This window comes from Furipterus horrens, unplaced genomic scaffold (genome assembly GCF_987537825.1).
Source record: "Furipterus horrens unplaced genomic scaffold, mFurHor1.1.pri manual_scaffold_9, whole genome shotgun sequence".
NCBI lineage: Eukaryota > Metazoa > Chordata > Mammalia > Chiroptera > Furipteridae > Furipterus > Furipterus horrens.
In genome coordinates, this window is record NW_028327179.1 from 101,555,348 (window position 1) to 101,582,253 (window position 26,906).

General features: G+C 52.6%; 1 protein-coding gene across 1 annotated transcript in view; it reads left to right on the plus strand.

Annotated features, from left to right (window-relative positions):
• The window catches only part of DPP6 (dipeptidyl peptidase like 6), a 352,854-nt gene that overhangs the window by 220,910 nt on the left and 105,038 nt on the right, over positions 1 to 26,906 (plus strand). The window contains exons 4-5 of the mRNA XM_090287723.1: positions 3,290 to 3,384; positions 15,831 to 15,905. Of these exons, the coding sequence (XP_090143849.1) occupies positions 3,290 to 3,384; positions 15,831 to 15,905 (170 nt within the window). The remainder of the gene's footprint in view (positions 1 to 3,289; positions 3,385 to 15,830; positions 15,906 to 26,906) is intronic.

The following is a 26,906-nucleotide window of genomic DNA, read 5'->3' on the forward strand; positions in this document are numbered from 1 at the left end:
AGAATTGATCCCTCGCGGCAGATTTCAGCACAAAGTTCTTGATTTGTCTTTGATTTCAAAATTTCAGCGTCATGTTCTTATTGAAGGAAAGGTCGATAGGCCAAACTTAGCTGCGAAAAAGGCGAATCAATAATGCCAGTGACTGGACAGATGTGCACATGGAACACCAGAGGGGAAGATGCAGATAAAGGGGTAAAAGACAGTCGGGAACTTAATGGCTGAAGGTTTGATGCAGGTGTGACTTTGCAGACACAAGGTGCTCAGCGCACATCAGACGAGCTGGACACACAGCCCCCTGTCTAAAGGCGCCGTGGTCAAGCTGCTGTAAACTGAGACAGCACATAACCCTGAGAAGCAGCGAAAGAAAAACATGGAAAAAGCATGCAGGAAACAGCCACCGAATGAACTAACGGCGGACTTTCCATCGGAAACCATGGTGGCCAGCAGAGACTAGAACAAAGTTTCAAAATGCTCAAAGAACAAGAAAAAGGACCTATCAGCCTAGAAATCTCTAAGAGATAACGTCCTTCAAGGGTGAAGATTAATTGAACACACTTTCAGATAAAACCAGTGTAAAGGGATGGGTTACCAGTGGATCCACACAACCAGGAATCCTAAAGAAAGGTCTTCATGAAGTCGTCGTCGTCGGCAGCAGCCGTCCGTCTCGAGAGACGATGGTGTAGCTTCTTAAGAGTCCATCTGCACCGCCGAGAATGGCTGTGCAGTCCGACTCGGGAGTGACACGGTATCTGTCTCCTCTTGTGTTGAATCGACATCTTGCGATGACGCTGGAGTGTCCTCTCCAGTGAAGCTGAAGCTACAGAGCCTGGGCAGGGTGATATGGAGGGTCTGCTGTTGCCCATGCAGCAGACCCCCCCTCTCTTCGCAGCTGAAGGGTCCAAGGGAAAGACGGAGTCAATACAGCTTGGCTTCAGGTGCGCCGCAGGAGTTGCCGGTGTTGACTACAACGTCAAACCGCCTTAGGGACTCCGGCTCCGGATTTTCTGTCGGGGTTTACTCCCTTAGCCTTTCCCCTGAAGAGGTATGCCGCAAGGCAGCGGAGGTTTTTTGGAATCAGAGTTTTCCTTCTCTGATGTGCCCTGACTGGAAGATCGAACCAGCGACACTTAGCTCGCAGGCCGACGCTCAATCCACTGAGCCAAACCAGCCAGGGCTTCTTCATGAAGTAGGAACGTGATATCTGATGGAAACTCAGATCTCGATAAAGAATAAAAAGCATCAGAACGGTAAATAGTGGGGAAACACAAAGGCATGTTTGACCTTCTTAATTCCTTTAGAAGCCCTATTTTGTCATGAGTGATCATGACAGTGTCACCTTGTGGAATATGTTAACCATGTTACGGTAATGCCCCGAATTATAATACCACGGGGCTGGCCGTGGCCCTGCAGCCCTGACCGATTTCTGTATGTCAGGAGCAGCAGCGCGTTGTTACTTCTTTGTAGACGGCATGACAGAAGAAGAGTATATATTATAATCCCTAGGACGGTCACTAAAATTCATGCAAAGAAATACAGCTAAAAATGAGGACGTTAAAATTCTAAAAATAGTCAACAGCAAAATGGAAGCCAGGAGACAAAAAAGCGGGAAAGAGGTTGAGGAGAAAAGCAGAAAACAAGCCAAAAAAAAAAAAAAAAAAAAAAAGACAGACCAAACCCAGCAATATCAATATTTCATTCACTGTGCGTAAGCTACACATACCAGGACAGACCATATTATGAGCTGCAAAAGTGTGTTAATGAATTATAAAAGACTGAAATCATGTACAAGGTAAGCTTTGATCCAATGAAATTTAAATTAAAAATCTATAAAAATAAGAGGGCCAGAGTAACTACATATTTAGCAATTAAACAACACACTTCTGAATAATCATCGGGCCAAGCTGCCGTTACAGGGAAAATGAGAACCGACTCAAACTGAATAGGAATATAACTCAGCACATCAGAGTTCACGAGCTGGAGCTAGCAACAGCCGCAGAGGAAGTCTCGCCTTGGTAGTTTTATTAGAAAAGATGGGAAATGAAACCAATGATCTAAGTGTCCACCTCAACGCACCAGAACTGGGCGCGACGCCTTCACCATCCCACTGGCTCCATGTGGCCGCCTTCGTCCAGAAAGGTGGCACGGGAGCCCCTCTCTATATCGCGGGTCACTTATCGCAGCCTCACTGTATTGCGGGGTTTTTTAAATATTATATTTAATTATCCATCGCGGATTTGTCGCTCTGTCGCGGGATGTTGCGGTCCTGTGTACGTATGTCGTTAAAGTCACGTAGGTTTGAGAGCATAGAATGAATGTAAGGTCCCTACTTCCCGGGGGTCTGGCACGTCACACCCGCGATAAGGGACGGATCCCTGTAATCTTCCTCCCTCCCGCCTCGCGTCCCGCCTCTCACCAACGGCCCTGCCTTCAGGAAGTCCCCCTTTTACCGATAGCGTGAGAACCCGCAGGCACGCGCCCCTACGTGCCTTCAGTACGCCTCCACGTGCATACTCGTCTGCTACCTGCTTCGTTAGTTTTCTAGAGGAGGTCTGATTATACAAAGGATCGGGGTCACTAACGATACGGCGTAGATACCCGAAGGTTTCCAAGAAACAGCCAGTTCCCGCAGGAGGGGCAAAGGAACTTTGCGGGCACAGTGGAAGCAGCTTCACAGGCTCCGGCTGTCGGGACATGCGTGTGCACATGTACAGATTCCCCCCCACGTTTCAGATATGAGTAATCAGTCCGGCCGGGTGGCCCCGTGGGTTGGAGCATCATCTCGTACACCAAAGGGTTGCAAGTTCGATTCCCAGTCAAGGCGTATACCTAGGTTGTGGGTTCACGTATAGGAGGAAACTGATGTTTCTCTCTCTCTCTCTCTCTTCCCCTTCCTGTCTCTCCCAAAGCAATAACCATGTCCTTGGGTGAGGATTTAAAAAGAAAAAAAAGAAGGAATTAGTCCCGTTAGCATCAGTTATCTTCCATCCCTTAGGATAGCAGGTTTCTTAATCTGCTGCCTGCGTCCATTCTGTGTATCCTACCCCCAAACGATCTAGAATGTTCTAAGAGTTTTGTGAGTGCAGGCGCTTGTGTTTTGTATATGATGTCAGTATGTAGAACAGGCCCAGGAGGCGAGAGTCAAAGAAACGCTTCCCGTGAGGTTCTGTTAAGAGGAACTAAATACATTTCCGCACATCGCAAGGACCCTTTGGCGAAACGCGGATGTGTTACTATGTGCCCGTCAAAGGCTCGATGGCTCATGGTTCTTGTTAAATCTCCTCTCTTGTAGATAAAGAATTCATCTACAGAGAACAGCAGGGAAGTGTGATACTGCGGGACGTGGAAGCAAATACGTCAACAGTGCTAATAGAAGGCAAAAAAATCGTAAGTACTCGCTCCGACGACCAGGGTAATTTCCTCAGCCGCTCCTGCACGTCAGGAGAGCGGAGAGCGACTTTCGGTTCGAACGTGCCGTGTAGCCAGGCAGAAGCGATGAACTCGGAATCCTCCGGGCTGGGCCACGACAGATACTGTGAAATCGAAGGCACGCTAATTTAGTAAGATAAAAGCCCGGTTTCTGCCAGTGTTTGGGAAATTTCTCTGAGGTTTTGAAAAAAGTGTTGCAGATCGTATATAATTGAGAGATAAAATCCCAAGACTCCACACATGTACAGGACAATTGTGGTCATGCATAGAAAATAATTCTGGAGGACTTGCTTAATCTCGTCTTTAAAAACAAACCTACCTCGCCCTGGCCAGGTAGCGCAGTGGATCCGAGCCATCACCCTGATACACCAAGGTTGCAGGTTCGATCCCCAGTCAGGGCACATACAAGAAGCAACCAATGAATGCATGAATCGGTAGAACAACAAGTTCATTCTCTCTCTCTCTCTCTCTCTCTCTCTCTCTCTCTCTCTCTCTCTCTCTCAAATCAATTTAAAAAAAAAAAAAAGAAGAAGCTCTGCCCACGCAGACACTATCCATGCAGATACTATCCTCACTCTAATGGCAGCAAACGATGTTGGCACTTTAAAAACAAGTGCTCAGCCCCTGTGAGTGTCACTGCTTTGTAATCTGAGAACACGTCTTCCCAGAGACCTAAATGGCATTACAACAGGGGGTTTCTCTACGTTAAAGCTGTTTTACAAACACGCTGACTGACTCCATGTACCCAAAATCAATCTGAAGAGAATTCATCTTTCCCACACTACATACCTTCTCCCTATGGGAAGGGCTGCATCTCCAAGTTAAGGGGGGGACTCTATGCATGGCCCAGGCAAGGGGGGGAAGTGAAGGAAGAAACTCACGAAGTTCCAAATCAGAATGATCGGAGCAGGCGTCCGGTGTGAACGAGACAACGAGAAGGCCTAGGACTCCCTAATTGGGGGGTTGGAGGGAGCCCTGGGCTCGCAGATAAGAGTCCTGAGCCCAGAGTTAGGATGGAGCTCCGGGGTGGCTGGGCGGGGATCAGGCAGGTCTCCGGGGCCTCTGCACCAGGGACCGGAAAGGATGGGTCCGCCCTGGTGCCACCCCATCCCCGGACTCGCTCACACACTGCTCAGCCTTCTTTTTCCTCCTGAAGAACGTTTCGCTTGCTGGTTAAGTACCTCTCGTTTCTTGTGAGGGCAAGGGTGGTTTTCTCTTTAAAAATGAAGCTCGCGCTGAGGTCTAGGGAGGCGAGGATCCCAAACAAGGGCCCCTTGGGGTTAAACTGCGCTCCGCAGGGCGGGCCGGGGAGCATGTGCCCGCCTGTGGTTTTGCATTTAAAAACCATCCTCTGTCACGGTCTTGCCCCGCGGAACTCCCACTCAACCCGCTTCAAAGCCCGGCTGCTGCAGAAGGGGGTCCCCGACAGGAGCACGGGGGAGCCGGAGCCCCGCGCGCCCGGGAGCGCTCGCCTGCTCCCTCCCAGGGCGGCGGAGAGGGCGCACCTCGTTCCTCTCCCTGAGGCTGCCTCAGTCAAGAAAGGAGGCGCCTTCAGAAAGCGCTTTCGGGAGAGAGGAAGCGGGGAGTTCCTCCGGCAGACGGCAGGCCCACCCCATAGGAGGCGGTCTCTCTCTCTCTCCCCAAAATGTCACCCCGTCACCCGCAGGACCGGTGCTCACTGCGCGTCCCGTGTGCCGCAGCTGTCCTAGGCACGTTCACGCCCCGCTCCTGGGGACAGACCGCGGCAGAAGGGACGCGGGGAGGCGTGGGGGGCTGGTGCCCTGGGGAGACCCTAGATCCTCCAGGTGGGAGTTCCGCTGAGCCAGGGAACCCCCCCAGCCCCTTGGCAGTTGCCCCCTCGGGCCTGGAGCACAGGCCTCCTGTGCGATCCGACCCAGAGGGTCTGGCTCCTCTGTGATTCCCTGAGCAGGCGCTGAGAAAGCGGAGCGCAGGGTAGTGCCAGGTCCCCGGCCACCGTAGGATCCTCCACCCTGGGGGGGTGGGGGCGGGTATGTCCCTGACGGTGCCCGTGGGCTGCAGGGAGCAGAAGGGGAGCGTGGCTCTTCTTGCTGAGGACTCCCCGGGTGATCTCTCCTTATGTGACCTCCGGAGACTCTGAGACTGTTCACATGATCAAAGCAGCCTGAACAATGGGAGCCCTCCTGTCCTGCTCAGGGGGCTCTGCCGCACACCTGAAACTGAACTTGAAGCAGAGCGGTCACGTTGGTGATCGGCAAGATGTTGGAACAGCCCCTCCCACCTGGGCCTCTAGCCTCATTCTCTCTCACAGGCCACTGAGAACAGACGCTTTCTACTCAAGGTCAGGGTCATGTTAGCATAGCCAAGGCTCTGGCCCTCCGCTCCCATGATGCTCTTTGCTCGGCTGGATCCGTGGATGGGATACAAATGGATACAAACACCAGGCAGGCCAGCTGGAAAGCTTTTAAGATCATTGGTGGCGACAGATGGGCGGGTCAGCACTAGGGTGGAACCTGGGGACCGACCTCCCCTCCGAGGGAGTGCACTGTGCTCACTGGGGACAGGACCTGGAGCCAGGCACACCTGTGTCCCACACCCAGGACCACTCGGAAGACTCAGGCAGCATAGGCAGAAATCCACTGGTGAATGGACGGAGGAGGCGGGAGGAAGTGCAGCAGGGAAGCCCTGGGATTGGATAAAAAGCCAAATGATCGACACATGCGTCTCTTAGGCAGGTGGGCCCGGGGCAGTTACAGCCACCAGTCACTGCAGCCACGGCAATGCGGGGAGTTGTGGTCCCTCTCTGGGGGGGACTGTGCCCCAGGGGGCTGGAAAGGGGGAAGTTACCCTGCATCCCAAAGGGGTGTCACTGTAGATGCAAAAAGGCAGCAGGCAGGCCCAGTGAAGGTGAAGTTGGCCTTTGTCAGGGAAGATTCCCGCCGTGACCTTCCAGTTAGAAAGGGTCACTTCACCATCCCATGGGGTCGCTCTGGCCTCTGAGTTTGTGAGGCCACCACGCAGGCTCCCCTGAGCGTGCCAGGTTAGCACGGGGCCCCTTTGCGTCCACAGCAGGAAGACCCCAAGGAGGACGGATCAGTGCACCCCAGCGGAAGTCACCGCCCCCCTACTGTCTCCAGAGCCAAGTGGGGTCTTCAAAGCAGGTGGTTACAGCCAGGGGCAATCTAAGGTCTCTACAAACCAGGGGAGCATCAAACTTAAATGAACATTCATTGGAATTCCATACTGGATACCCTGGGCATTCCAGGACATTCTAGTTTACTTTCATTTTTTAAGTAATTTAAATGCCAAACAATGTATTTCATTTTATGCTCCTGTGAGACTCTTTTGTCAACAAATTAAGGAGTTAGAAAAAGGTCTTCCTTATATTATGCATCCTGTTTATTTTCCCAGTGAAAGGAAACACTGTCAATGCGTCTCCTGCCCAGACTGGGTCTTTGGATATTGGGACGTTGGCTACCTGGTTCCTCAAAAGTCTCACGAAACTTCTCTCTACTGACCCTGACTCCCTCCCTCCCTCCCTTCCTTCCTTTTTCTTTCTTTCTTCCTTTCTTCCTTTCTTTCTTCCTTCCTTTCTTTCTGTCTTTCTTGCTTTCTTTCTGTCCTTCCTTCCTTCTTTTTTTGTCTGTCTTTCTGTCCTTTGTCTTTCTCTTCCTTCTGCTAGCAGCAGTGTGGGCTCTCAGCTCTTGACCTCGTGCAGGACAGACTTCGCAGCTCGAGTCCAGGTGATGTTGAGAGTGTGTTTATTAAAGCTGGGGACAGTGAGGGGCTTAAGGTACAGAAGGCTAGGCCGTCACAGCAGGAGTGGGCCTTGGCCCTCCAGAAGGAGAGTCCCAGAAACAGAAGAAAGGAATCAGCTGGGCCGTGAGGACTCAGGAAACCGGTGCCCGAGGCAGAGGAAGGGCCTTGGGAAAAGAAAGCAAAGACATGCACCTTGGCGAAAAGGGCAGGAAAGGGAGCGAGCACACACTGGGTCCCGTGCCTGAAGGGCTTTCGTCCGTTTCCCCAAAGCAGGCGTTTTAGCAGAGCTTCCCAGGGGAGGACCTGAACAGAATATTCGTCATCACGCCCGGTGTGCCCTTTCAGGCCCCTGGTCTCTGCTGATCGGCCGCTGCTGGAGCCGGGGGTCCCTCGTCACTGTGGCTGGTCCGAAGGCAGCCCTGGCGCCACTTCGTCTGGTTTTGCTGCTTTTCTGGGCCTAGAGCTGAAACGCCACTGAGGCCTAGATGTCACCTCTAGTTTGACCCAAACTCCGTCTCCGTGGTCCGCAGACCTGAGGCTTTGTCCCTGAGGGGCCCAGATGTGGGTCAGAACCTCGTTGTCCCGAAGGCTTCGTGCCTGAGGGAGGAGTGGGCAGGGGAGCCGGGCTGCTGGGGGGGGCCAGTCTGAATCCGTCCCCCCTTTCCGCTTGGCAGGGCTGTCCCCATGTCTGACCCGCCGGCCCCATTCCCAGCAGAAGGGCATTTCACACAGACTTCCTGCACCTTCCTGAGCCTCACTGTGTTTCCCGGGGGGTGTGATTGTGACGGAAACCAGGCAACGTCCCTCTCATTATTCTAGGGAGTGACAGAGCGGAGATTCTCTGCAGGGCGGGGTGAGGAGCTCCGGCTGGAGGGGTAGGAGCGTGGAGCCGGGGCCGTCTCTGAAGACGATGCCCCTCCAATCCCCCCCCCTCCCAGAGGAGGAAGCCGAGACGTCCACAAACCGAACTTCCGCCTGACCACCACGTCGTGGGCCTGACCTAACCGACCGGTGCAGAATAACCCCCGGGTTGACCGTGTGTGCCCTGCACACTCTATCCCGATAATGGCAGCGGAGGCAGGAAGTGAGGAGACTGATGCCCTCGCTTACCGAGTCACTTACATTGTTCCAGGTGTCCGGAAGGCGCCTGGGCCATTCATTCGGAGTGAATGAGAATATTCCCACGTGTCGGCTCATCCCAGAGAATTTTTCATAAGTACATAATCTGAAAAGCAAAAAACAAACACACAAAAACAAAACCTGAATCTAGAAACATAAGATAAATAAAAGTACATGAACTATGATGCAGCCATTAAAATAAGTTACGAAGGCTCCCTAGTAATGTGGAAAATATACTCACGATGTTACACGAAATGAACGCAGAAGAATACACGGTTACACCTCCGGTTTAATGAACAGGCCACAGAGTGAACGCGTGTCCTGCCCGCCACTGCGCTGGTTTCCGTGACGGCTGTCCCGGTGCCACTGCTTCCGTCGTTTCAGTCACGTCTGTGAAAATCCAGCCCGTGTTTCAAAGAGATTGGACTTCCTCCCGTGATGAGTGGGTCAGAGCGGTAAGCAGCTTCTAGAACACTTAGAAGGGGAAACTAGTAAATTTTTCTTTAAAAGCCTCTTGTTGTTACGCTGATGTGAGTTTTTCTCACTTTTTATGTCTGTCCTTGTTTTAATTACTAATCTGCTTGTTTTAATTACTTAGAGAAATGACTAAATTAACATTTAAATAAAGTGTTTTTGTTTCTCTGGTGTATGTCCCTGTCCGATTTTATATAATCGTTAGACTGCAGAATTTGAATTTTTATCTCAGTCGCTCAGAGTTAATGAACTCTGCCTGCTCGCAGGGAAGGCTGCAATTACAAGTATTATTAGACCCATTCAGACTCACGGGAGGAACAGCGGGCCGACGTGCCGCGAAGGAGCCCCGGGACGTGGCCGCGACGGAAACCAGAGATGGCTGTCTCTCCCCCACTGCACCCAGCGCCTGGGACTTTCCCCGGGGATTTTCACCTCCCTTCCCTGCCCTTCATTTCATTGCCGTCACGTGCTCCGCGGATCCCGGGGGAGGAGGAGGAGGAAGCCCACCTTCCCGGACACCTCTGTTCTCAGAGTTCATGAGCGATCCGTGGCTCAGGACCGGGGTCCCACACGGTCCTCCCACTTTGGCGACGGGAACCAGTCCAGCCTCCCACCTCAGGGCCCCTGCCTCCGTTCCCACGCGCTGACTCTCCCGCGCGCCAGGCCTGCCGCTGGGACCGCGTCGGGGACAGCGGCAGGCAGCGTGGCCAGCACGCACACCCAGCCCGGGCCGACGGCACGCGTGATGTGCAGCAACTGGCCACGAAAGGGCGTCGCCTTGTTTCAGTCCGTGGTCAAGAAGGCAGACCGGAGCCATGATGCCCACGAGGGGTTTTGTGTGGCCCACCGAGGGGGTTTTTACAGCTCAGATCCAGATTTCCAGCTTCTCTTGGGGAGAAAAAAACGAACAGGAAGACCTGGTGGCAGCAGGACCTCATTTTCTCGCAGGTGGCGGCACGGGCCGGTGGCGCAAACATCAGCTGCGTGGTCCCCACAGTGACCGACCACAGCGGGGCTTCTGAGGCCCCCGGCCCGCAGTCCCAGACAGGGGGGCACAAACAGCGCGCCTCCTTTGCAGAAATGTTGTAAAAACCTGTTATGCGTGCCCCGCACCCCTGTATCTGCTTCTCTCTCTGTATCGTCCTGTCCAGCCTCAGCCTCCTTTTTCATTGCCTTTTTCCCTGGTGGCTCTGGCGATCTTCTTTTGGTCACTTTTTTCTCTCTTTTCCTTCTTCTCTGTCTTCCTTTTCTTCTCCTACTTCTCTTAGGAAAACCTCAGAAAAGAAAGTATTTGTCCCCGTCTTTATTCTAGTTCTTACTTTGCAGGCCCGTCTGCTTTTCATTTGTAAGGAGGGGAGTGGAGTCTTGTGCCCCCATGTATTTAAAGGCCTGCAAGGTGTAAAGCAGCCGCTTCCCCGCCCAGGCCCTGAGCCGGAGGTTCTCTGCGGGTTACAGGAGGCCCGGCCGTGTGTCCGTCCGCCTGGACTCTGCCATTTGACATTCAGCGAGTGTCGTCCCCGAGCAAGGCCCTGGGTGGGTGCGGGGCAGGTGGAACGCAGCTTTGCCCTCGGCTGGCTGTGAGCCTCGATCTAAAATTAGTCACCGTTTGAGTGAAACTCTGCAGCAAAGGGGCCACGTGTGACGAGAACAAGGTGAGGGAGAGGGAAGAGCGTGGATGCCCAGCGTAGACGAGACTCCGAGAGGTGCCTGAAGGTGACTGTCATCCAGAGTCGGGTGGGACGCGGTGCCCCCGGCAGAGTGACCGAGCTGCAGCGTGGGCGTGCCACAGGTGGACACCGTGGCGAGCCGGTTGGTCCCACGGGGCACGGGCTGTCGGGAGGGGTTGGGAGGCTGTGGCTCAAAGGCCCTGGAAAAAGTACCGTGGTCAGGAACGTCACCTGCTGGCCTGCTGTTTGCTCTGGAGGAAACCAGAGGGGGTGGGACTAGGAGGACGGGTCTGTGTGGTTTAAGGAAATATCTCTGAAAGCCCACAATTCGGGGGCGAGGTTGTAGGAAGGAGCCCGGGGGCTGCTGCAGGCCCGGTGAGGATGAGCGAGGACCCCCGAGTGCAGGCGGTGACAGGGAGGCAGGAGGGGAACGGGGGTAAGTCACAGGCGGACGCAGGAGGGAGACCTCCAGCGCGTCCCGTGTGCGGGCCAGGGACAGTGAAGCAAGGCGCTGCGTGGCTGGGGTGCTGAGCCTTGTTAGCGGGAGAGGGGTGGCCTTCGAGGCCCGAAGTGGCGGGGAGAGGAGGATGGGGGCCGCAAGGCTGCGGAGGGGACGAGCCCGCTGCACTGTGCTGGCAGCGTGAAGGACGGGGGGCCGGAAGCCGGGGGCCTGCAGTGAGCCCAGCACCCCCAAACCTCTGCTCCCACAGGGCATTTAAGATAAACAGCCCCCTGTTGCTCTTATCTTACAAACGAGAAAAGCGTGTGGAGGTTAAATGCCTCTTTCCGTGCCCACGGAACCTGCCTGGGAGCCGAGAGTCCTGAGGGCCAAACTCAGCTTTGTCTAATTCCAAACAAAATCATGTCGAGATCTGCGTAAGGGGCCCAGACAGGGCCGAGGCCAGCGTGCCGTGCCCGGGAAGGACGCCGCAGCTGGCAGGGCGCGGTCACGCCTGGGACTCCCACCCCTCCCCTGGACACCACTGCGCCCTGACTGTGGCCCCACAGAAAAGATTGGGGGTGTGGGGTACTGAGGCAGGTCAGCCCAACACAACACACACACACGCACGCACACACGCACACGCACCCATGCTGACACAGCTGCATTTTCTGTTTGTCTCCGGCTGTCACAGCAAGTGCTGGGCACGGCACCACGTCCGGGTGACCACAAGGGTGATGACCGTCAGTGCATTAAGGTCCGATGCAGGCTGTGGCCGCGGCCCCCACAGCCCTGCCAGTCCCCTGCCTGCCCTCTTCCTTGCGGACCAGGAAGGGGGAGCATTCAAACGCCCCTTTATTTTCAGTTTGATGGGCTCCCCATAGAGCTGCTCCTCCTGTAACTCAGCCTTCCCAGTGGCTTCCGTTTTATCACTACTAACCTCGTACATTTAGTTTTTTCCTTCTTTACAAGGATGCGGTTTTCACAAAGCAGTGTATGGCTCTATGGATGCTTTCTCCTCTTCGTTTTACTTCTCTTCCTTGATAATCTGGGACATTCTATCGCTTTGCATCTCTGCTTTTCCTCCTCTGCATTTTAGTCATGTACAGGTTTATCGGCGACCTGAAAATAAGACACCAACTCTTTAGATTTGTATCTCACCAGAAACATGTTTAAAATTTTATGTCTGTCTGCTTGGCTTAGGAAGTGCATCGTTCATGCCAAGAGTCTTGGAGAAAACGTTTAGAAACGGTCTGGGTGGGTTTTGCATCCATTGTTTGCGCCTGGTGGCCGTGTGGACCTACAGCCCGTGATTTCCACAGCCACAGGGGCCGTGGGACTGGGGTGACCAGCCGTTCAGGGACCTGGGCCTAGCAAGGGCAGCCACAGAGCCTCACGGCGCCTGGAGGCCTTCCCGCAGTCCCAGCTGCCCTCAGCCACCGTTGACCCTCCCTCGGGGACGATGGTTTCTAAATGTAGGAAGTGGCTCCCTTTGCTGGTGTCCCTTGGCAGTGCCTCTAGACCAGAACCATGACTGCCACTCCTGCAACAGCCGAGGGTGTGGTCGGTCATTCATTCAGCACACAGGCCTGAAGCCCCTGCCATGTGCCGGGCACGGGCGGGCCCTCGGAACACAGACGAGGCAGGACAAACCAGCCTTCTCTTTCTGACATTTGGGCCCAGCCCGGAGAGTGTCAGATGCTCAGAACCGCCCCCCGAGCATCCGCAGCTGTAAAGAAGGGCACCGTGAGGGGGAAACAGTGTCCGTATGTCGGGAAGCAGGTGCTGCGTGCTTGGGATCCCTGGGACAAGGAGGATAAACGAGCCCAGCCGTCCCCTGGGCTGTCTGCGTGAAGGCTATGGCCGCGCTTCAGCACCAGGAGGAGAACGCAAGTCTCTCCGTCTGGCCAAGTTCAGACGACATCCGGTTTTAAGGAAGATGTATGGCTGCAGTTCATAAGACGAAATAAACAAGGGGAGGAAGCTCACTGGGTAACACCTGAGAAATCGCATGGGGTTCCTTTGAGACGCGTTGATTGTGGGCCTGTATATACATACAGTGTAAGCACCATGAGGCAGAAAGAAACAAAGTTCCAAGCAAAGAGCAATGATGGGATCTCATGTGAGGAAGAACTTCCAGGGTTCATGAATGGCCGGGGATCATTTAAGTTTCTTCAAGCCACAAGGCGTTACGTGGAGACTTCAATTAGTTCTAAAAGCGTGGCTGTTGACGAGCAGCCTGTAAAGGATCTTTAAAAACCAACCTTGAAAGAATCTAACTAATGCACAAGTAATTGAGTGCCTGTCATGAAGTCCAACATTCTTCCAAAGAACACAAAAGGAATTCAAGATTCAACAAGAGAAAATTCAAAATATCTAATGTTAGTTGTTTTTTTTTTAATTTCTACATATACAAAGAAGCAGGGAAATGTGACCCAGAATGAGGATAAAAATCAGTCAAGAGAAGCAAACCCATGCATAACTGAAATAATGGAATTAGCAAAAATGCATTAAAACTTCTAATATACATACTGTATGTCCCAAATGCGCAATAGTATAAACAAAATCATGAGCCCGATGAAAAAAGAAATCGAAGATTGTAAAGCACCCAAGTAAAAGTTCTAGAGATGAAAAATAAAATAAAAAATTTAAATCAAGATTAACAGCAAATTAGATACCACATAAGAAAAAAAAAAAAAAAAAACTTTAATAGCAATACAAACTATCCAAAATAAAAAACAGAGGGAAAAAAATACTTAAAAAGAAATGGGAATCAAGCCTCAATGACTTGGTGGACATTATAAAGTATACTCTTGTTAGAGCCCCTGAAAGAGAAGAGAGAAAAAACAAAACAAACATCTGAAGAAATAATGACTGGATTTTTTACCAACTTTGATACAAGAACTGAAACCCCAGCCACGAAAACAGACAAAAACCACCCCAAAGCCCATTACAATCCAGTTTTGAGAAACACAGCCCTGACTTGCCGCCATAGGAGGGAGCGGTGTTATCAGAAGAGCACACATAAGAATGACAGCAGACTCTTCGCCAGACACTGCAACCCAGCAGACAGTGGAGCGACATCTTTCAGATCCTAGGACACAAATAAAACGGTCAATCTAAGATTCTATATGCATCAAAAATATCTTTTTTAAAAAGTATTTTATGAATTTATTTTAGAGAGAAGGAAAGATAGGGAGAAAGAGGGAGAGAAACATCACTTGGTGGCCTCTCGCGTGCCCCAGCTGGGACCCAGGCCCACAACTCAGGCCTGTGCCCTGACTGGGAGTCAAACTGGCAACCTTTTGCTTTGCGGGATGATGCCCAACCCACTGAGCCACAAAAAATAAAGATAAATTAAGGAACTTTAAAATCATAGAGCATTCAGTGGCCACTCAAAACATCGGCAATCCCACGCTTAGCTAGCTATCCTATAAAAAACGAAGTGCGCACACACACACACAGTAAAGCTACGTGGGCGAGGATCTTTATGGCGGCATGGTGTACAGGAAACACGTCACCGTCGCCCTCGTGACTGACAGCTTCTGCGGTTGCTGCTTCGCCCGTGCACTAGGATTTATCTGTGACCGCACATGAGCACGCGTGGCACTTGGACAGTCCTTCTCGGACGTGTGCAGAGTGACAAAGAATGGGAGTTGTCCGCTGCTTTCTGGTTTCGGTTCTCGTACTGCAAGCGCGTCTTCTTTCTGCGGTGTACACAGTGCTGCGTTGTCCACATTTCTGTGTTCTGTATGTAGTTCTACTGTTCAGGACGGCCCGATGAATAACGCGTAGTGTTGTCTTGTGTTCCAAAGTGGATGAAGGCTGGGCTGGGCCTGACAGAGCAAACACGTGTGTCAGCTGAGCCTCGTTTAGGCACAAGTCACAGTGCTGCTCACCATGCGTTCATGGTCATGAATCGGCTATATAGAGTCAATGAGATGTGTTTACACAGAAGACAAAGTTCTGTGTGGACTGGTTCGCCACACGATGGTGACCGGAGGCTCCTAGGAGCCTGGCCCTGGGTGTCCCTTAGGAACAGTACTCACTACTTCAGTGTTTTGGAGACTTTGTAGATCATAACTGCGATGAATAACGAGAATCTTCCGTAACTCCCCGGTAGTCCAGACTGAGTGAATAAATTAAGATACAGACACACCACAGAACGTTATGTAGGGTTTAAAGGTCACTGGTTCAAGCTGAAGCAGCTGCTTTCAAGCTATTCCTTAAAGTCACTGTGGCATGAGAAGTAAAACTGCAGTAAGACGTGGAATGGGTGTCATTTTCAGCTGTGGTTACACATCTCCAGGTCTGCTGGTGGCCGTACGGTCGTTTACTGAGCGATACGCACTAGACTGTCAGCCGAGAGCTCTTTGGACCGGCCGTGGAGATCTGTGCGATGGTGTTGGCAGACCAGATAAGGGGGCGGGGGGCAGTGGAAGGGAAACAACATTTTTGATCAATTGATATGTGTAAAATTACCTGTGCGCTGTGGAAAACCAGAGGATAGTCCCGTCTGCCCTGACTTGTGGGTCAGTGTCTGTGATGGTGGAGCAGCGAGTTTCCAGATGATGGGTAGAATGTGATTCTCTTTTGGGGACCAATTTGCTTACTTAGAACTTCGAAGAATGAGAGCAAGCAAAGGAAAGTGTGTGTACAGATAGAGTCTTGTGGAAAGAAATTATTTGTTTTATGTTTATTTCTAATTGATTTGTTTCAGTAGATACTGTCCGTATTGTTTTGTTGCAGTTTGAAAAAAAGATACAGATATAATGGGAAAAGTATCAGCTGAAAATTACGCAGTTAACAAAGGGTTACAGCCATTTTTCACGGACCTTAGGAAGTTGGCTGCGTACTGATTTCGTCCACAAATTCTGAAAACGGTGCCAGCCAGCCGAGTGTCCCTGCAAGATTCTGAGTCACGTCGTATGCGATCCTTCAAGGTCCTTTGTTCTTCTTTCTTTCAGGAATCATTAAGAGCCATCAGATACGACATTTCTCCAGATAAAGAATATGCACTTTTCTCCTATAACGTGGAACCCGTGAGTACTACGTCTTTCTGTCCTTAAAAGAATTGTTGCTCTATTCCGAAACATTATGAAGTATTTTTCCTCGGATCTTCATTCTCAGTAATCTTTGCATCCTGACATAGCGGGTCCTGGGATAATCTCTTTCTATGCCACACTGCCACCTAGGAGAGAGGAAAGGTATACAAATTCCTCTGACAGAAAAACAATATTCCTTTTAGGGTCTTTTTATGGGATTTTCTTGGATAAATGGTGAGAAGTTGTATTTTTTATAGAGATTTATCTTAGCTTGTTGTGCGAGGCTTTCGGTTTTGTTTTCTGTTTTGCGTTTTCCGAGTCCCGACATAAATGTCCCAAGGACAGACGAGTCACTGGCAGTGCCCCCCTAGCCTAGAATCAGTGCTCACTGTCCCCTGGCCATCACCAGCTTCTAGCGAACAGGTGGGCCACCGCTTCCCTTACAGAAATCCCTGTTTTCAGCACTTCCTCTGTGAGTCTCCCATAAAATGTCACCAAAATTTTCCATAAGAATCTCATCCTGGGCTTCTGTGGCAGCCAACACCCGAGTCTTTCTGCCTCCTTTTCTTCTTGCAAGGTGCTCATATTTGAAAATGAACTTTGGCTCTTTCATTTTAAATGAGCCAGAAGGTGAAGCTTATTTGTATCCGTGATGCCGATGTTCCACTTGTAAGAGACTAGTGACTTCAGAAATGGGCATCTCTGGAGCTTTCTTTCCTGGCCAGCGAAACGTGGACTTGCCCTGCCTTGGTCGGTCCTCTGAGGTCATTCTCATTCGAGTTTCCACAGCGTCTGGGAGGCAGGCAGGTGCCCGCCCTGGGGCCCAGGTCTGAACAGCCCTTGGCGGAGTCTGGGAGCACCGTCCCGGGCCCCAGACAGGCCAGTCTCTGGAGTGACAACATCCCCTTCAGGAACCCGGAGGACTGTCTGGCACGGAGTTGCAAGTCCAATGCTAGAGTTGTTAGAACTTCTCTGGAAAGTCTTTGACACCTGGATTCTTGGTGGGAGATTTCAAGTTCATTCTTCTCAATGTAGGTCGTTTCTCTGTCTTTAGTTCTCCATTTTCTGGTTTGGGTTTTGTTTTTAAATACCCATTGCATAGCAGTTTTCATCTCTTCTGTCCGAGTTCTTCAGAACAGTAAGTCCTGTCTGCCTGATTGGGGGACGTTAACAAACTTGATTGGCTGAAGGGAGACGTGTAGCCTCGGGCCCCCCACATCCGACCCCAGCCCCTATATTCACTGCTTGGCGCTTCACGCCCACGGGCCTGCGTGCATGGAGGAGAGAGTGTTTCCACTCCTTCATCGCCCTTGGAAGCTACCAGAAGCGTAACATCACTGAGCAGCTTTCTGTAGGGCGAGGACAGGGATGGGACAAGAGGCTTGTTTGCGGGGGCTCCGGGGACCCAGGGGCCGCCTGAGTGGGCAAAGCAGGGAAAGACAGACTCCACGTCACCTCAGTAGGGCACCTTCTCATCACGGAGCCTCCCTGCTGTGGGATGGATCACCTTGGTTGGCACTGAGCATCCTGCTCCTAGAAGCCTTCAAGACCACGTTTTCTATTTGTTCCGCCAAGTCCTGCAGAGGGCTCTCACCTGGGACCCTGCATTGCTGTGCACGGTAGCGTTCTCCCAGGCCGGCCTTCCTTCCCAGCCTGTCTTAGAGAGAGTCCCCTGGGACCTCACTGCAGCTGATCACGATTTGGTGAAAGGACATTCTGCTAGATAGATGTCTTCACCTCTGGAACACTGGCTGGAAATAGGAGCCTTTCCACTGCACAGAGCTTGTCGGCTTTTGCTGTAAGACTGGGTTCAGTTTTGTCTCACCTCAGGGAAAATGTAAGAAATTGGGAGTGGATTGAGCCAACTACAAAAAAAAAAGTGTGCTGTGTAAAAAAGCTATAGCAATAGATCCTTGGACCCTGAATCAAGAAGAAACTCAATAGTTTTCGAGTCCTGAGCGGTTACCGTGGAAATGACCACCCAAGAAAGCGTTCTGTCCTTCTGCAGAGCAAACGGAGCTGAAAGGTCTTGAGGTTCTGCAGGAAAACTTGGGGGTAAGGTTAGGACAAAGCTTCTAACTGGGTAAACTCAAACGTGGGTATTTTCAGAAAAAAGAGGTGGGTCTCCGGGGAAGCTGCTGCGGTCTGTGATTCTGCAGGAAGGAGATGAGCCCAGACACCCGGATCTGTCTTGAGTGTCAGGATAATTATCCCTGGGTATCCCCCCAAAAGTTGTATAGTTGCATAAACTTGAGACCTCTAATCAAACAAAGGGAAATGTTTTTTTTTAACTGCAGGATTTTTTTAAGTTTTTTATATTCTCATGAGGGTTACACAGGACTTCCAAATGGGTGTTACAACAGACGATTTCTATCTAATTGTTAAAAAAAAAAAGCTAGAATTTTCCCCTTGGACCCTTGCTTATCACAACCTTATTCGTGTATTTAGAAGGAGCTAGGATACCTTGTTCATATAAACTAACTCCACTTTTCATTAAAAAGACAAGCATAAAAAATATTTTTGTATTAAGTACCAATCCAATTACTAAACACCTCTCATTCAATGGAAGGAAGGTTTCATGGACGATAAAACTTCAGTGTGTTAGGTTAGGGTGCCAGGGAAGAAATCTAAATATCGCATCAGGAAAATGGCCACACCCCCCACTGCCGGTCCCCTGCTGCCGGCCAGACGTGGAGGTCGGATAACCCGGCCCAGGTGCCACCCAGCGTCTCTGGCCTGAGCAGTCAGTGGGCGCCCCTGAGCCCGGCCGCTGGTCTGCACTGGGTCCGCGCGTGTCGGGCCGCGCTGCCGCGGCGACGGAATGTGACCGTGCCGCGTGTCTGACCGGGTACCTGGCCACCCGCGAGCGCTCCCGTAACCTTGGCGCATCTCTTCCCTCCTCCGCAAGGCTCAGACGCAGGGCTCACCCCAGGGAGAGGCTGAGCGCACGCTGGTCCACAGGGTATTTCCACTTACGCTTTTATTCAGTCTGTGCCCCAGACCTACGCCGCCTTCCCGCGCTGAGCGTGCAGACGGTGTCTGCCAAGATGCGTCTCATGGGCATGGCCTTGGCCTGGGCAGATGGGACAGGCAGGCTTCCGTGAGCCTGAAGCCTCAGCTGGACGCTGGCCGAGTCCTGCGGCAGGAGGCGGCCCGGCAGGGCGGGGTGTGAGGGGATCCGGGGTGTGCGGCCGGAGAGGAGGCACCAGCCTGTGAGTCTCCACGGACACACGAGGCAAACTGGAGCCACGCGGGGAAGGAATAGAATCCGGCTTTACTGAAGATCAAATGCATCTCTTCGGATTTTTGACAGCGCGAGAAATTATCTTCATGGTCCGTTTGTTTTCTTTTAGGGATAATTTAAAGTATGGGGTAAAAGCAGATGTGAAGAAAGTATTTGGGACGTTTTGAGCTCCGTTGGCTGGAAGGCAATGCTCTTGTGAGCATCTGACTGTTCTTAAATCGTCCGAGTGGAGAGGGAGCAGCCCGGGATGTGGAGGCAGAGGGGCGGGCGTCCACGGCACGGCAGCTGGTGGGAGGCGAACACGCGTGGGAGACACGGGTGAATGGAGCGGGTGCCGGTCTCGGGGCTCGCCGCCCTGTGAGTCACGACCCCACCTGTTCACTTCTCTGCTGGGGCTGCTGCCACAGGGCGCCCCAGGCTGGTGGGCGTCTCCCACCCGACTGGGAGGGACAGCGGGTTCCGGGCGTCAGCCTTCGTCTTCACGGAGCATCGCCCTGTTCCCGACCTCTGGGCCTGAAGTTCCCGTTCTCATGAGGACGCCTGTCCTATTGTACGAGGACGCACCCCAGTGACATCGTTTTAACTTGATGACCTCTGTACAGCCCTTGGCTGCAAACAGTCACCCAGTGAGGTCCCAGAGGTTAGGACTCCGATATATATTAGGGGGGACACCGCAGTTCAACCCTTAGCCAACAGTTAAGAAGAAACAGCCAATCTGGTCACTGGTTTTTGTTTAGATTCTTTGGAAACCCAGACCGAACTATAGACCAACACTGTCTGCTGACCCACGCGATGGTGTTTGCATTTCAGTCCTAAATTTTATACCAAGAAGCCAAGCTCACTCAGCACTTCATCGCGAGGTCAAACCCACTCTATAGGGAAAAGGAGGCACACTGACTGAAGAACAACGTAACACCGAACTTGTAGATGCGAACGGCGCAGAGCGAACATTTTCCCAGCTGGGGTTATTCAGTGCACCCTCCCTTGAGTCCTGGCTCACATCCTGGACACGGTGACCCAGGCACCCAAACTGTCCCCCGCGTTCCAGCCGGCCACCCAAGTGCATTGCCACTGTCACCGCTTCTAAGAGCAAAACACCAGTGCGTGAAATTAGCAACATTGTAAATAGGTGACCGACAGACAAAGGCTGCAGTTGCCCCTGGGAAACAGTGGGACGCAGTTCCAGTCAAGCCTGGTCAGGTCCTTCTTTGTTCCTCAGGAGTCAGCCGACAGGTCAGGTGCCTGCTTCCTTGGGTCTGTCCGGGCCCTGGACTCTCCGCCATGCGGTCACTGAGAACCGCCCGGCATGGTCTGTGTGCCTCTTTAAGCAAACAAGGGTGCTTGGGGAACTCTAGGGGGTCTTTGTTTTTTGTAGGGCTGCATGTCATTGATCTGAGAACAGAAGTTGGATCATTGGCAGGATTCCTATCAGCAGCAATAGAGGCTTAGAAGAAAAATGGGTTATCATCAAAAGGGAAGCAAAAGAAACCTAATATTGTAGCGAAACTGTTATCTATCAGAGGATGGCCGGACGGAACACGGAAGCCTCCCTACGCTCACGGCAGCGTTCCTTACAGTCGCCAGGGTCGGGGGCAGCCCCGGTGCCCGTCAGCAGACGAGCGGATGAAACAGCCAGGAAGTGCTCACACGACAGAACACCATTGTGAGAAAGAAGGAGATCTTACCCTGCGACAGCAGGGGGGGACCTGGGCGTCATTATGCTGAATGAAGGAAGCCGGTCAGAGGAAGACACGTACCATCTGATGTCACTTACATGTGGCATCTGATGACCAAACTGAACTAACAGAACAGAAACGGACTCCTAGAGACAGAGAACAGCCTGACAGCTGTCAGAGGGGAGGGGGTCTGGGCGAGGAGGGTGAAGGGATTAAGCCAAAACATAAAAACTCACGCCACAGACAACGGCACGGTGATTGGCAGAAGGAAAGAGGGGGTGGAAGAAGGTAATGGGGGGATAAATGGTGGTGGAAAGAGACGTGACTTGGGGTGGTGAAGACACAATACAACGTACAGGTGATGTGTTGTAGAATCGTACCCCTGAAAGCTGTATGATTTTATTAACCCATGACACCCCAATACATTCAATAAAAAAAAAACCCGAGGTATTCTGTCATCACCAACAGCCGCTGAGGTGCCTAGCGGAGGGGACTGCGCCCAGGTGGACAGTGAGCTGCCTCTGGGCACGGTCCAGGGTGCCAAGGGCAGTTTGCCGGATCAGACCACCACGGTGCCGAGGGGCAGATTACCGAGGACCCCGGGCTAACCACGCGCGGAGGGGCCGCTGCTCTGGGGAGGGGCTCTGTCTGAGGTCAGCTGGAGGGGGGCCCTGGAGACTTGGCGGGTCCGCCCCTCAGAATTTCTCCTTGAAGAGGGTGCTTTTAAATCACCCACCAGCTTAGTACCGTGATCTCCGGCAGCTGTTGACTCTTCCCAAAATTCATTTTGTTTCTTCTGCGTGCCACGCCCGCTCTGGGCTGCTCCCGTTTCCCTTTGTCGCCTTTTTCTCTGGGGTCGAGCCCGTGTTCTCGGCCGCTCCTGTCTCTCCGTCCTCCCTGGCCCCGTCTGCCGCGCTCCTGCTGGCCGGCGCGGCCATCCCATCTTCCTGAACCTCCTCCAGGAAGTCACAGCCACGGCCGCTGCTTTGCATGAGCCGTTGGGCTTGGCCTCCGTCTTCCGTCACTTCTTCGCTCGTGTGGGCAGGTGCGTCTCGTTCCTTCCTCTCTGGGCGCGGTCTCCACCGCCGGGCATGCCCGCGACCACCCACGGGGACAGACCGCTTGGGTTTCTGGTCTCGCCCTCCTCACAGAGACAGCAGCTCAGCTACAACATGAGGGTTTTCTCCTTCATCGTTGGGGACGATAATCCATTTTCCTCCTGATCCTCTGTTATTGCTGGTAGTGATTCTGCACACGCTCTAACCCTCCTCCCGCAGGAAATCCTTTTTCCCTGAATGCTTTTACGCACGGCTTGCATTTATATATAAATGCAATTTATATATAAATTTACTTACAAATCCATTGTGTGGATTTATTTTTAGTTATCCTGCTCCCGACTGGCTCTACCTCTTGACTCTGAGGAGCCACGTTTTAAGTCTTAGCAAATTCATGCCACGTTCTCTGTATGAAAAAGAAAAAACACATTTTTGTTGTCTTTCCTGCTAGAATGCCTTCTATTTTATGTGTCTTTTAGTGGTTGTTCCTATCTCATTATCTCTCGGTGCTAGATGGTGTACATTTTGCTCTAATCCATATTCCAGTTTATTAATTTCATTTCAATTATGTTTAATTTGTTCCATAATGGGTCCATTAATGTCTTTATTTCAGTGGATATAAGTTTTGTACTATCTGCAACTACTATTGGGTTCTTTTAAAAGTTTTTGAGTGGAGAGTTGGTTTTTTTTTCCATTTTCTCTGCTCACCTTCCAGACGGTGTATTTTCTATGATTTATAACTTTTTGTGGCGATCTCGTCTCACGTGAGAGTGCTTCGTGTGGTCTTCATTGTCAAGGCGATCCTAGGAAGCGGTTTGCGTGGGGCTTTGCTGGGGCCGCAGGAGCTCTAAGTTCCCGGGGCTACGTGTGTGTTCATTGCTCTGTGGAGATTCGCCGGCGACTGGGTGGTACTAACATGATTCCGTAGACAAATAGGGCCACGGCTCAGGCTGGAGTTCTCCGAGGGGGACCCTCCGTCCCACCCACCCAGCCCGAGCCCTGGCTTCGTGGGAACCATGCTCCCCTGCTCGGGGCAGGTGGGTGGAGGTGTCTAGTCCCTCTCGAAGGAAACGGAATCCAGCGTGGTGCTGGCTTTCTCAAGGGGCCCACGTTTCAGCTCATGACCCCGCGAGGGCCCGTGCCCCCACCCCCTGCTCAGACTTCACCTGAGCCTGTGTCCCGGCCCGGTGCCCCCCTGGGCTGCCCAGGCTGAAGCTGCAGCTCAGTGTTCTCATCACGAATCTCATCCTCACTCTGGCACCTGGAGATGTCCCTTATTTCAAGCTTTGGGGCTCTCAGAAGTGTGACGACGTTGCCTCTGTGTGTACGTGACGGGGGGGCGGGGGTGTCCCCTGTGAGCCTCACCCAGCGCGTCGCAGGGACCCAGCGAGCGTGACTCCAGGGACCGTCCCTGTCCGTGAACCCCACGGGACTGGGCCTGCTGCTGGTGCTCTGACGCCGCACACAGAGCGTCCTCGAGAGCGACGCCACGTCTGCGGAGCGGGCCTGCAAGGCTGTTCCCTAAGGCGCCGGCCTGCAGCCACGCGGGTCCTGACCGGAATCCTGTGCCGTGTCGGTGTTGCACGTGTGTTTGTTTACTGTTGGTACTTGTGGTGGAACATGGCCTCCTGTGCTTTCAAGGAGAGGGGCAGAGATGCCTTTCTAGTGTTTCCGCCACCACACACGTGTGTGCGCACACACACATGGGTACACACACAATCGCATGTATATGCACACACTCAACACCTTGTGTGCACATGCACACATGCTCAAGCACACATATAAACTGTTTAAAGCCATGTAAGTGTGTGCTTGTGCACGTATACCCACATGTGTGAGCATGCGCCCCACGTGTCTTGCATGTATGTGCACCCGTACACGCACAGGTGCATGTGTGGGCTTGCATGGAACACATGCGCTTATACTCAAATGTATACGTGCGCATAAACACACATAATCACACACATGCACACACACATGAACATGTACTCTCACACATTCCCCGCCACATGCATACACACTACCGAACATGCATGCGTGCACTGGCATGACCACACATATATGTGCATGCAGGCATGCACTGGCAGATTGCACGCATGCACATGCACAGCATGTATACAGATGTGCAAACATGTACTCATGCATGCACATGTACATGGTGTGCTTGCACATGCACATATGCACCCATCCGCTCATGCACATACACACATAGAGAGGCACATTCATAGATGCACATGCACATGGACACTCACACATGCACACACTCACATGCACTTATGCACTCCCACGCATGCAGATGCATGCGCTCACACATGCACACATATGTACACAGTTCGCGTGCACATGCCTACAAACAACATGGGCATGTACAATCGCGCGGCGCATACATGTGTGCATACCTGCGTGTACACGTGTGTGTTCACGTGCGCACACCACATGTGCACACGTGTGCACACATGTGCAACATGCTCTCGCTGACACTCATGCTCGCACATGCATGCACACTTACACACGATTAGCGTGCCACATGGCATTCTGTCCGCCATCCGTCCCAGCACGTCCCTGTCCCCTGGACACCCGCGCCCCGCCCCTGCCGGCCTCACCTCCCGCCTCCGCCGCCCCAAGGCCGTCCTCCTCCACCTCCGCGGCCCGCTTTTGTTACCTCCGTGTATGCTGTACGTTACGTGTTGCTTTTCTGGAATCAGTCTGCTTTTAATAGATCAGTTGGTGGGTTTCTCCTCCGGCATGTTTCGGGAATGATTACTGCTTTTCCCGCCCGCCTTCAGAAACAAAATCGCCTCTCCTGATGTCCCCAACACCAGGCGCAGCCGGGCGAGACCCCAGGCGCCTCACGCTCCTGCCTTCTCTGCTCAGCAGGCGTTCACCGAGCGGCTGCCACGTTGCAGGCGGTGCTGCGCACGCCCAGTACGCCCTAGGGGACAAAATGGGCATCTCCGCCCCCTGGGAGAGAGAAGGTCCTGTCCCTACTTTTAGGGCGCATGGTCCAACTGAAGAGATTTCTATAACAAGTGTAAACCCGCAGATCCGGGCGTGGGAGCAGTGGCACCAACATTGGCCGCTGCAGTTTAGAGGCCACCAAAGGTGCTGTGGGTTCGTGTGACACCCGAGGGCCTCACCCTGCGGAGACTCGAAATTGAATCTTGACAAAACAGGGGGCTTCCTCCGGTCTGGACATAGATGGGCAGGCATTTCAGCACACAGACGGAATGAATGGGGACCTGAGGCGGTAGCACACCCTGTGGTGTGTGGGACGCGGAGGGCGGGCAGCGTCAGGGGCGAGGGGTGGGGCAGAAGCTGGGCCGCTGAGGGGGCCGCTGATGCTGGGAGCAGCCGCCGTTGGCAGCGAGTTTGCCATTTCTCGTAGCAGGTGTCTGTGTGCCACTGAAAATCTCTTCTGTCAGGTCTGCCGTGACACACTGCTTCTCCGGCCAACATTTGACCTTTGAAGTTAAGATTGTGCATTTGCATTACAACACGTTTCATATTGAAACCCAAGTAAAATCTATTCTTTTTTTTTAATATTATGTATGTGTGTGTGCGCTTTTATTTCCTGTTCTCAGGTCGGTCCTATCAGGTTCTTTTTGCCCCAGAGCCCACGGTGCTGTTCACTCTTTCCCACCATCTGACATGTCCTGTCTTAGCGCAAATCCCAGCAGCCACAGACGCTGGGCTTTTTCTTATTGGACAGCAATTCTCAGTTCCCAGCCTCTCGCCTCTTGAGAAATGGATGCTGAACCGTCTTTCCTTCGGTTCCTTCAAACTCTGGCTCTAAAGGTACTTCCCCTCCCCTGCTAGCTGCCCGTTAACGCACCTGGTGGCTTGCTGGAGGTGACTTTGTGCCCATCAGCACGTTCTGCGTCGCTGCTTGCAGTTAACTGCGCGGGTAGCTGTGGTGGCCGACATGCTTTGTCACCCCCTGACTTCTGGCTCACGGGTGCCTTGTCAGTGTCCCAGTGCACAGCCCCGCTTCCCCCGGCTGCGTAAGGCCCGGTCTTCCTGATGGGAGGCGCTTTTCCATGCACCCATCTCTTTGCTCACGGCCACGTGAGCTGGCGGAGGGGCAGAGGGAGTCTCGTTTTGACATCCGACGCTGAGAGGCGCCCTTTACACAAAATACAGGCTCAGTAAATGTCTGTAGCAGCCCCACCACCGCCCCCCCCACACACAAATTACCACCTGGACCTCTGGGGTCATCCGTGAGAGATGCTGTCTCTTGGTTCTGGACATTTTTGGCTTCCTTATCTTTCACGAACACCCCAAAGAAGCTCACTTTAACTACCACGCAGCAGCCCGTCCTCACCGAGAGAAGGCGCCCTTGCTTCTGCTTAGACCGCCAGCGTTTCACTCTGCATATGATAGTACTTTTTAGTAGAAATTTTTAAACCCTCACCTGAGGATAAGTATTATTGATTTGGGAGAGAGAGACAGACAGACAGACATCAAACCATCGCCTCCCACACACACGCCAACCAGGGATCGAACCTGTAACCCAGGCATGCGCCCTGACGGGGAATCAAACCGACAACCTTCTGATGTATGGGATGACGCTCCCACCTACTGAGCCACCCAGTCAGGGCGCTATTGCGTTTTTTAATTAAACTTTTTGTACTGAGATCAGTGTAGATTCTCGTGTGGTTGTAAGAAATCACACAGAGAAACCCTTATATACGTCGTCCAGTTTCATCGGACAGGGATGCCTGTAAAGCTACAGCGTGATGTCACACACGAACACATTGCCTTTAGGACCGCCATGGGCACGTGCGTGTCTTAGGCCTGTGCCTTCTCAGCAAAGGGGTGGATCCGTGTGCCATTGGCACAGTGGCACCGCCACCTCCCCGCTCTCCCCCTGCCAGCTCCTGGCCGCCATTAGTCTATTGTCACTCCCCTATCCTGTGGCCATTTCAAGGGTGTCATGTAAAGAGAGTCACAGGGTATGTGTGGCGTTTTCCACTTAGAAAAATTCCCTTGCGATCCGTCCAAGTCGCCGCACAGGACAACAGTA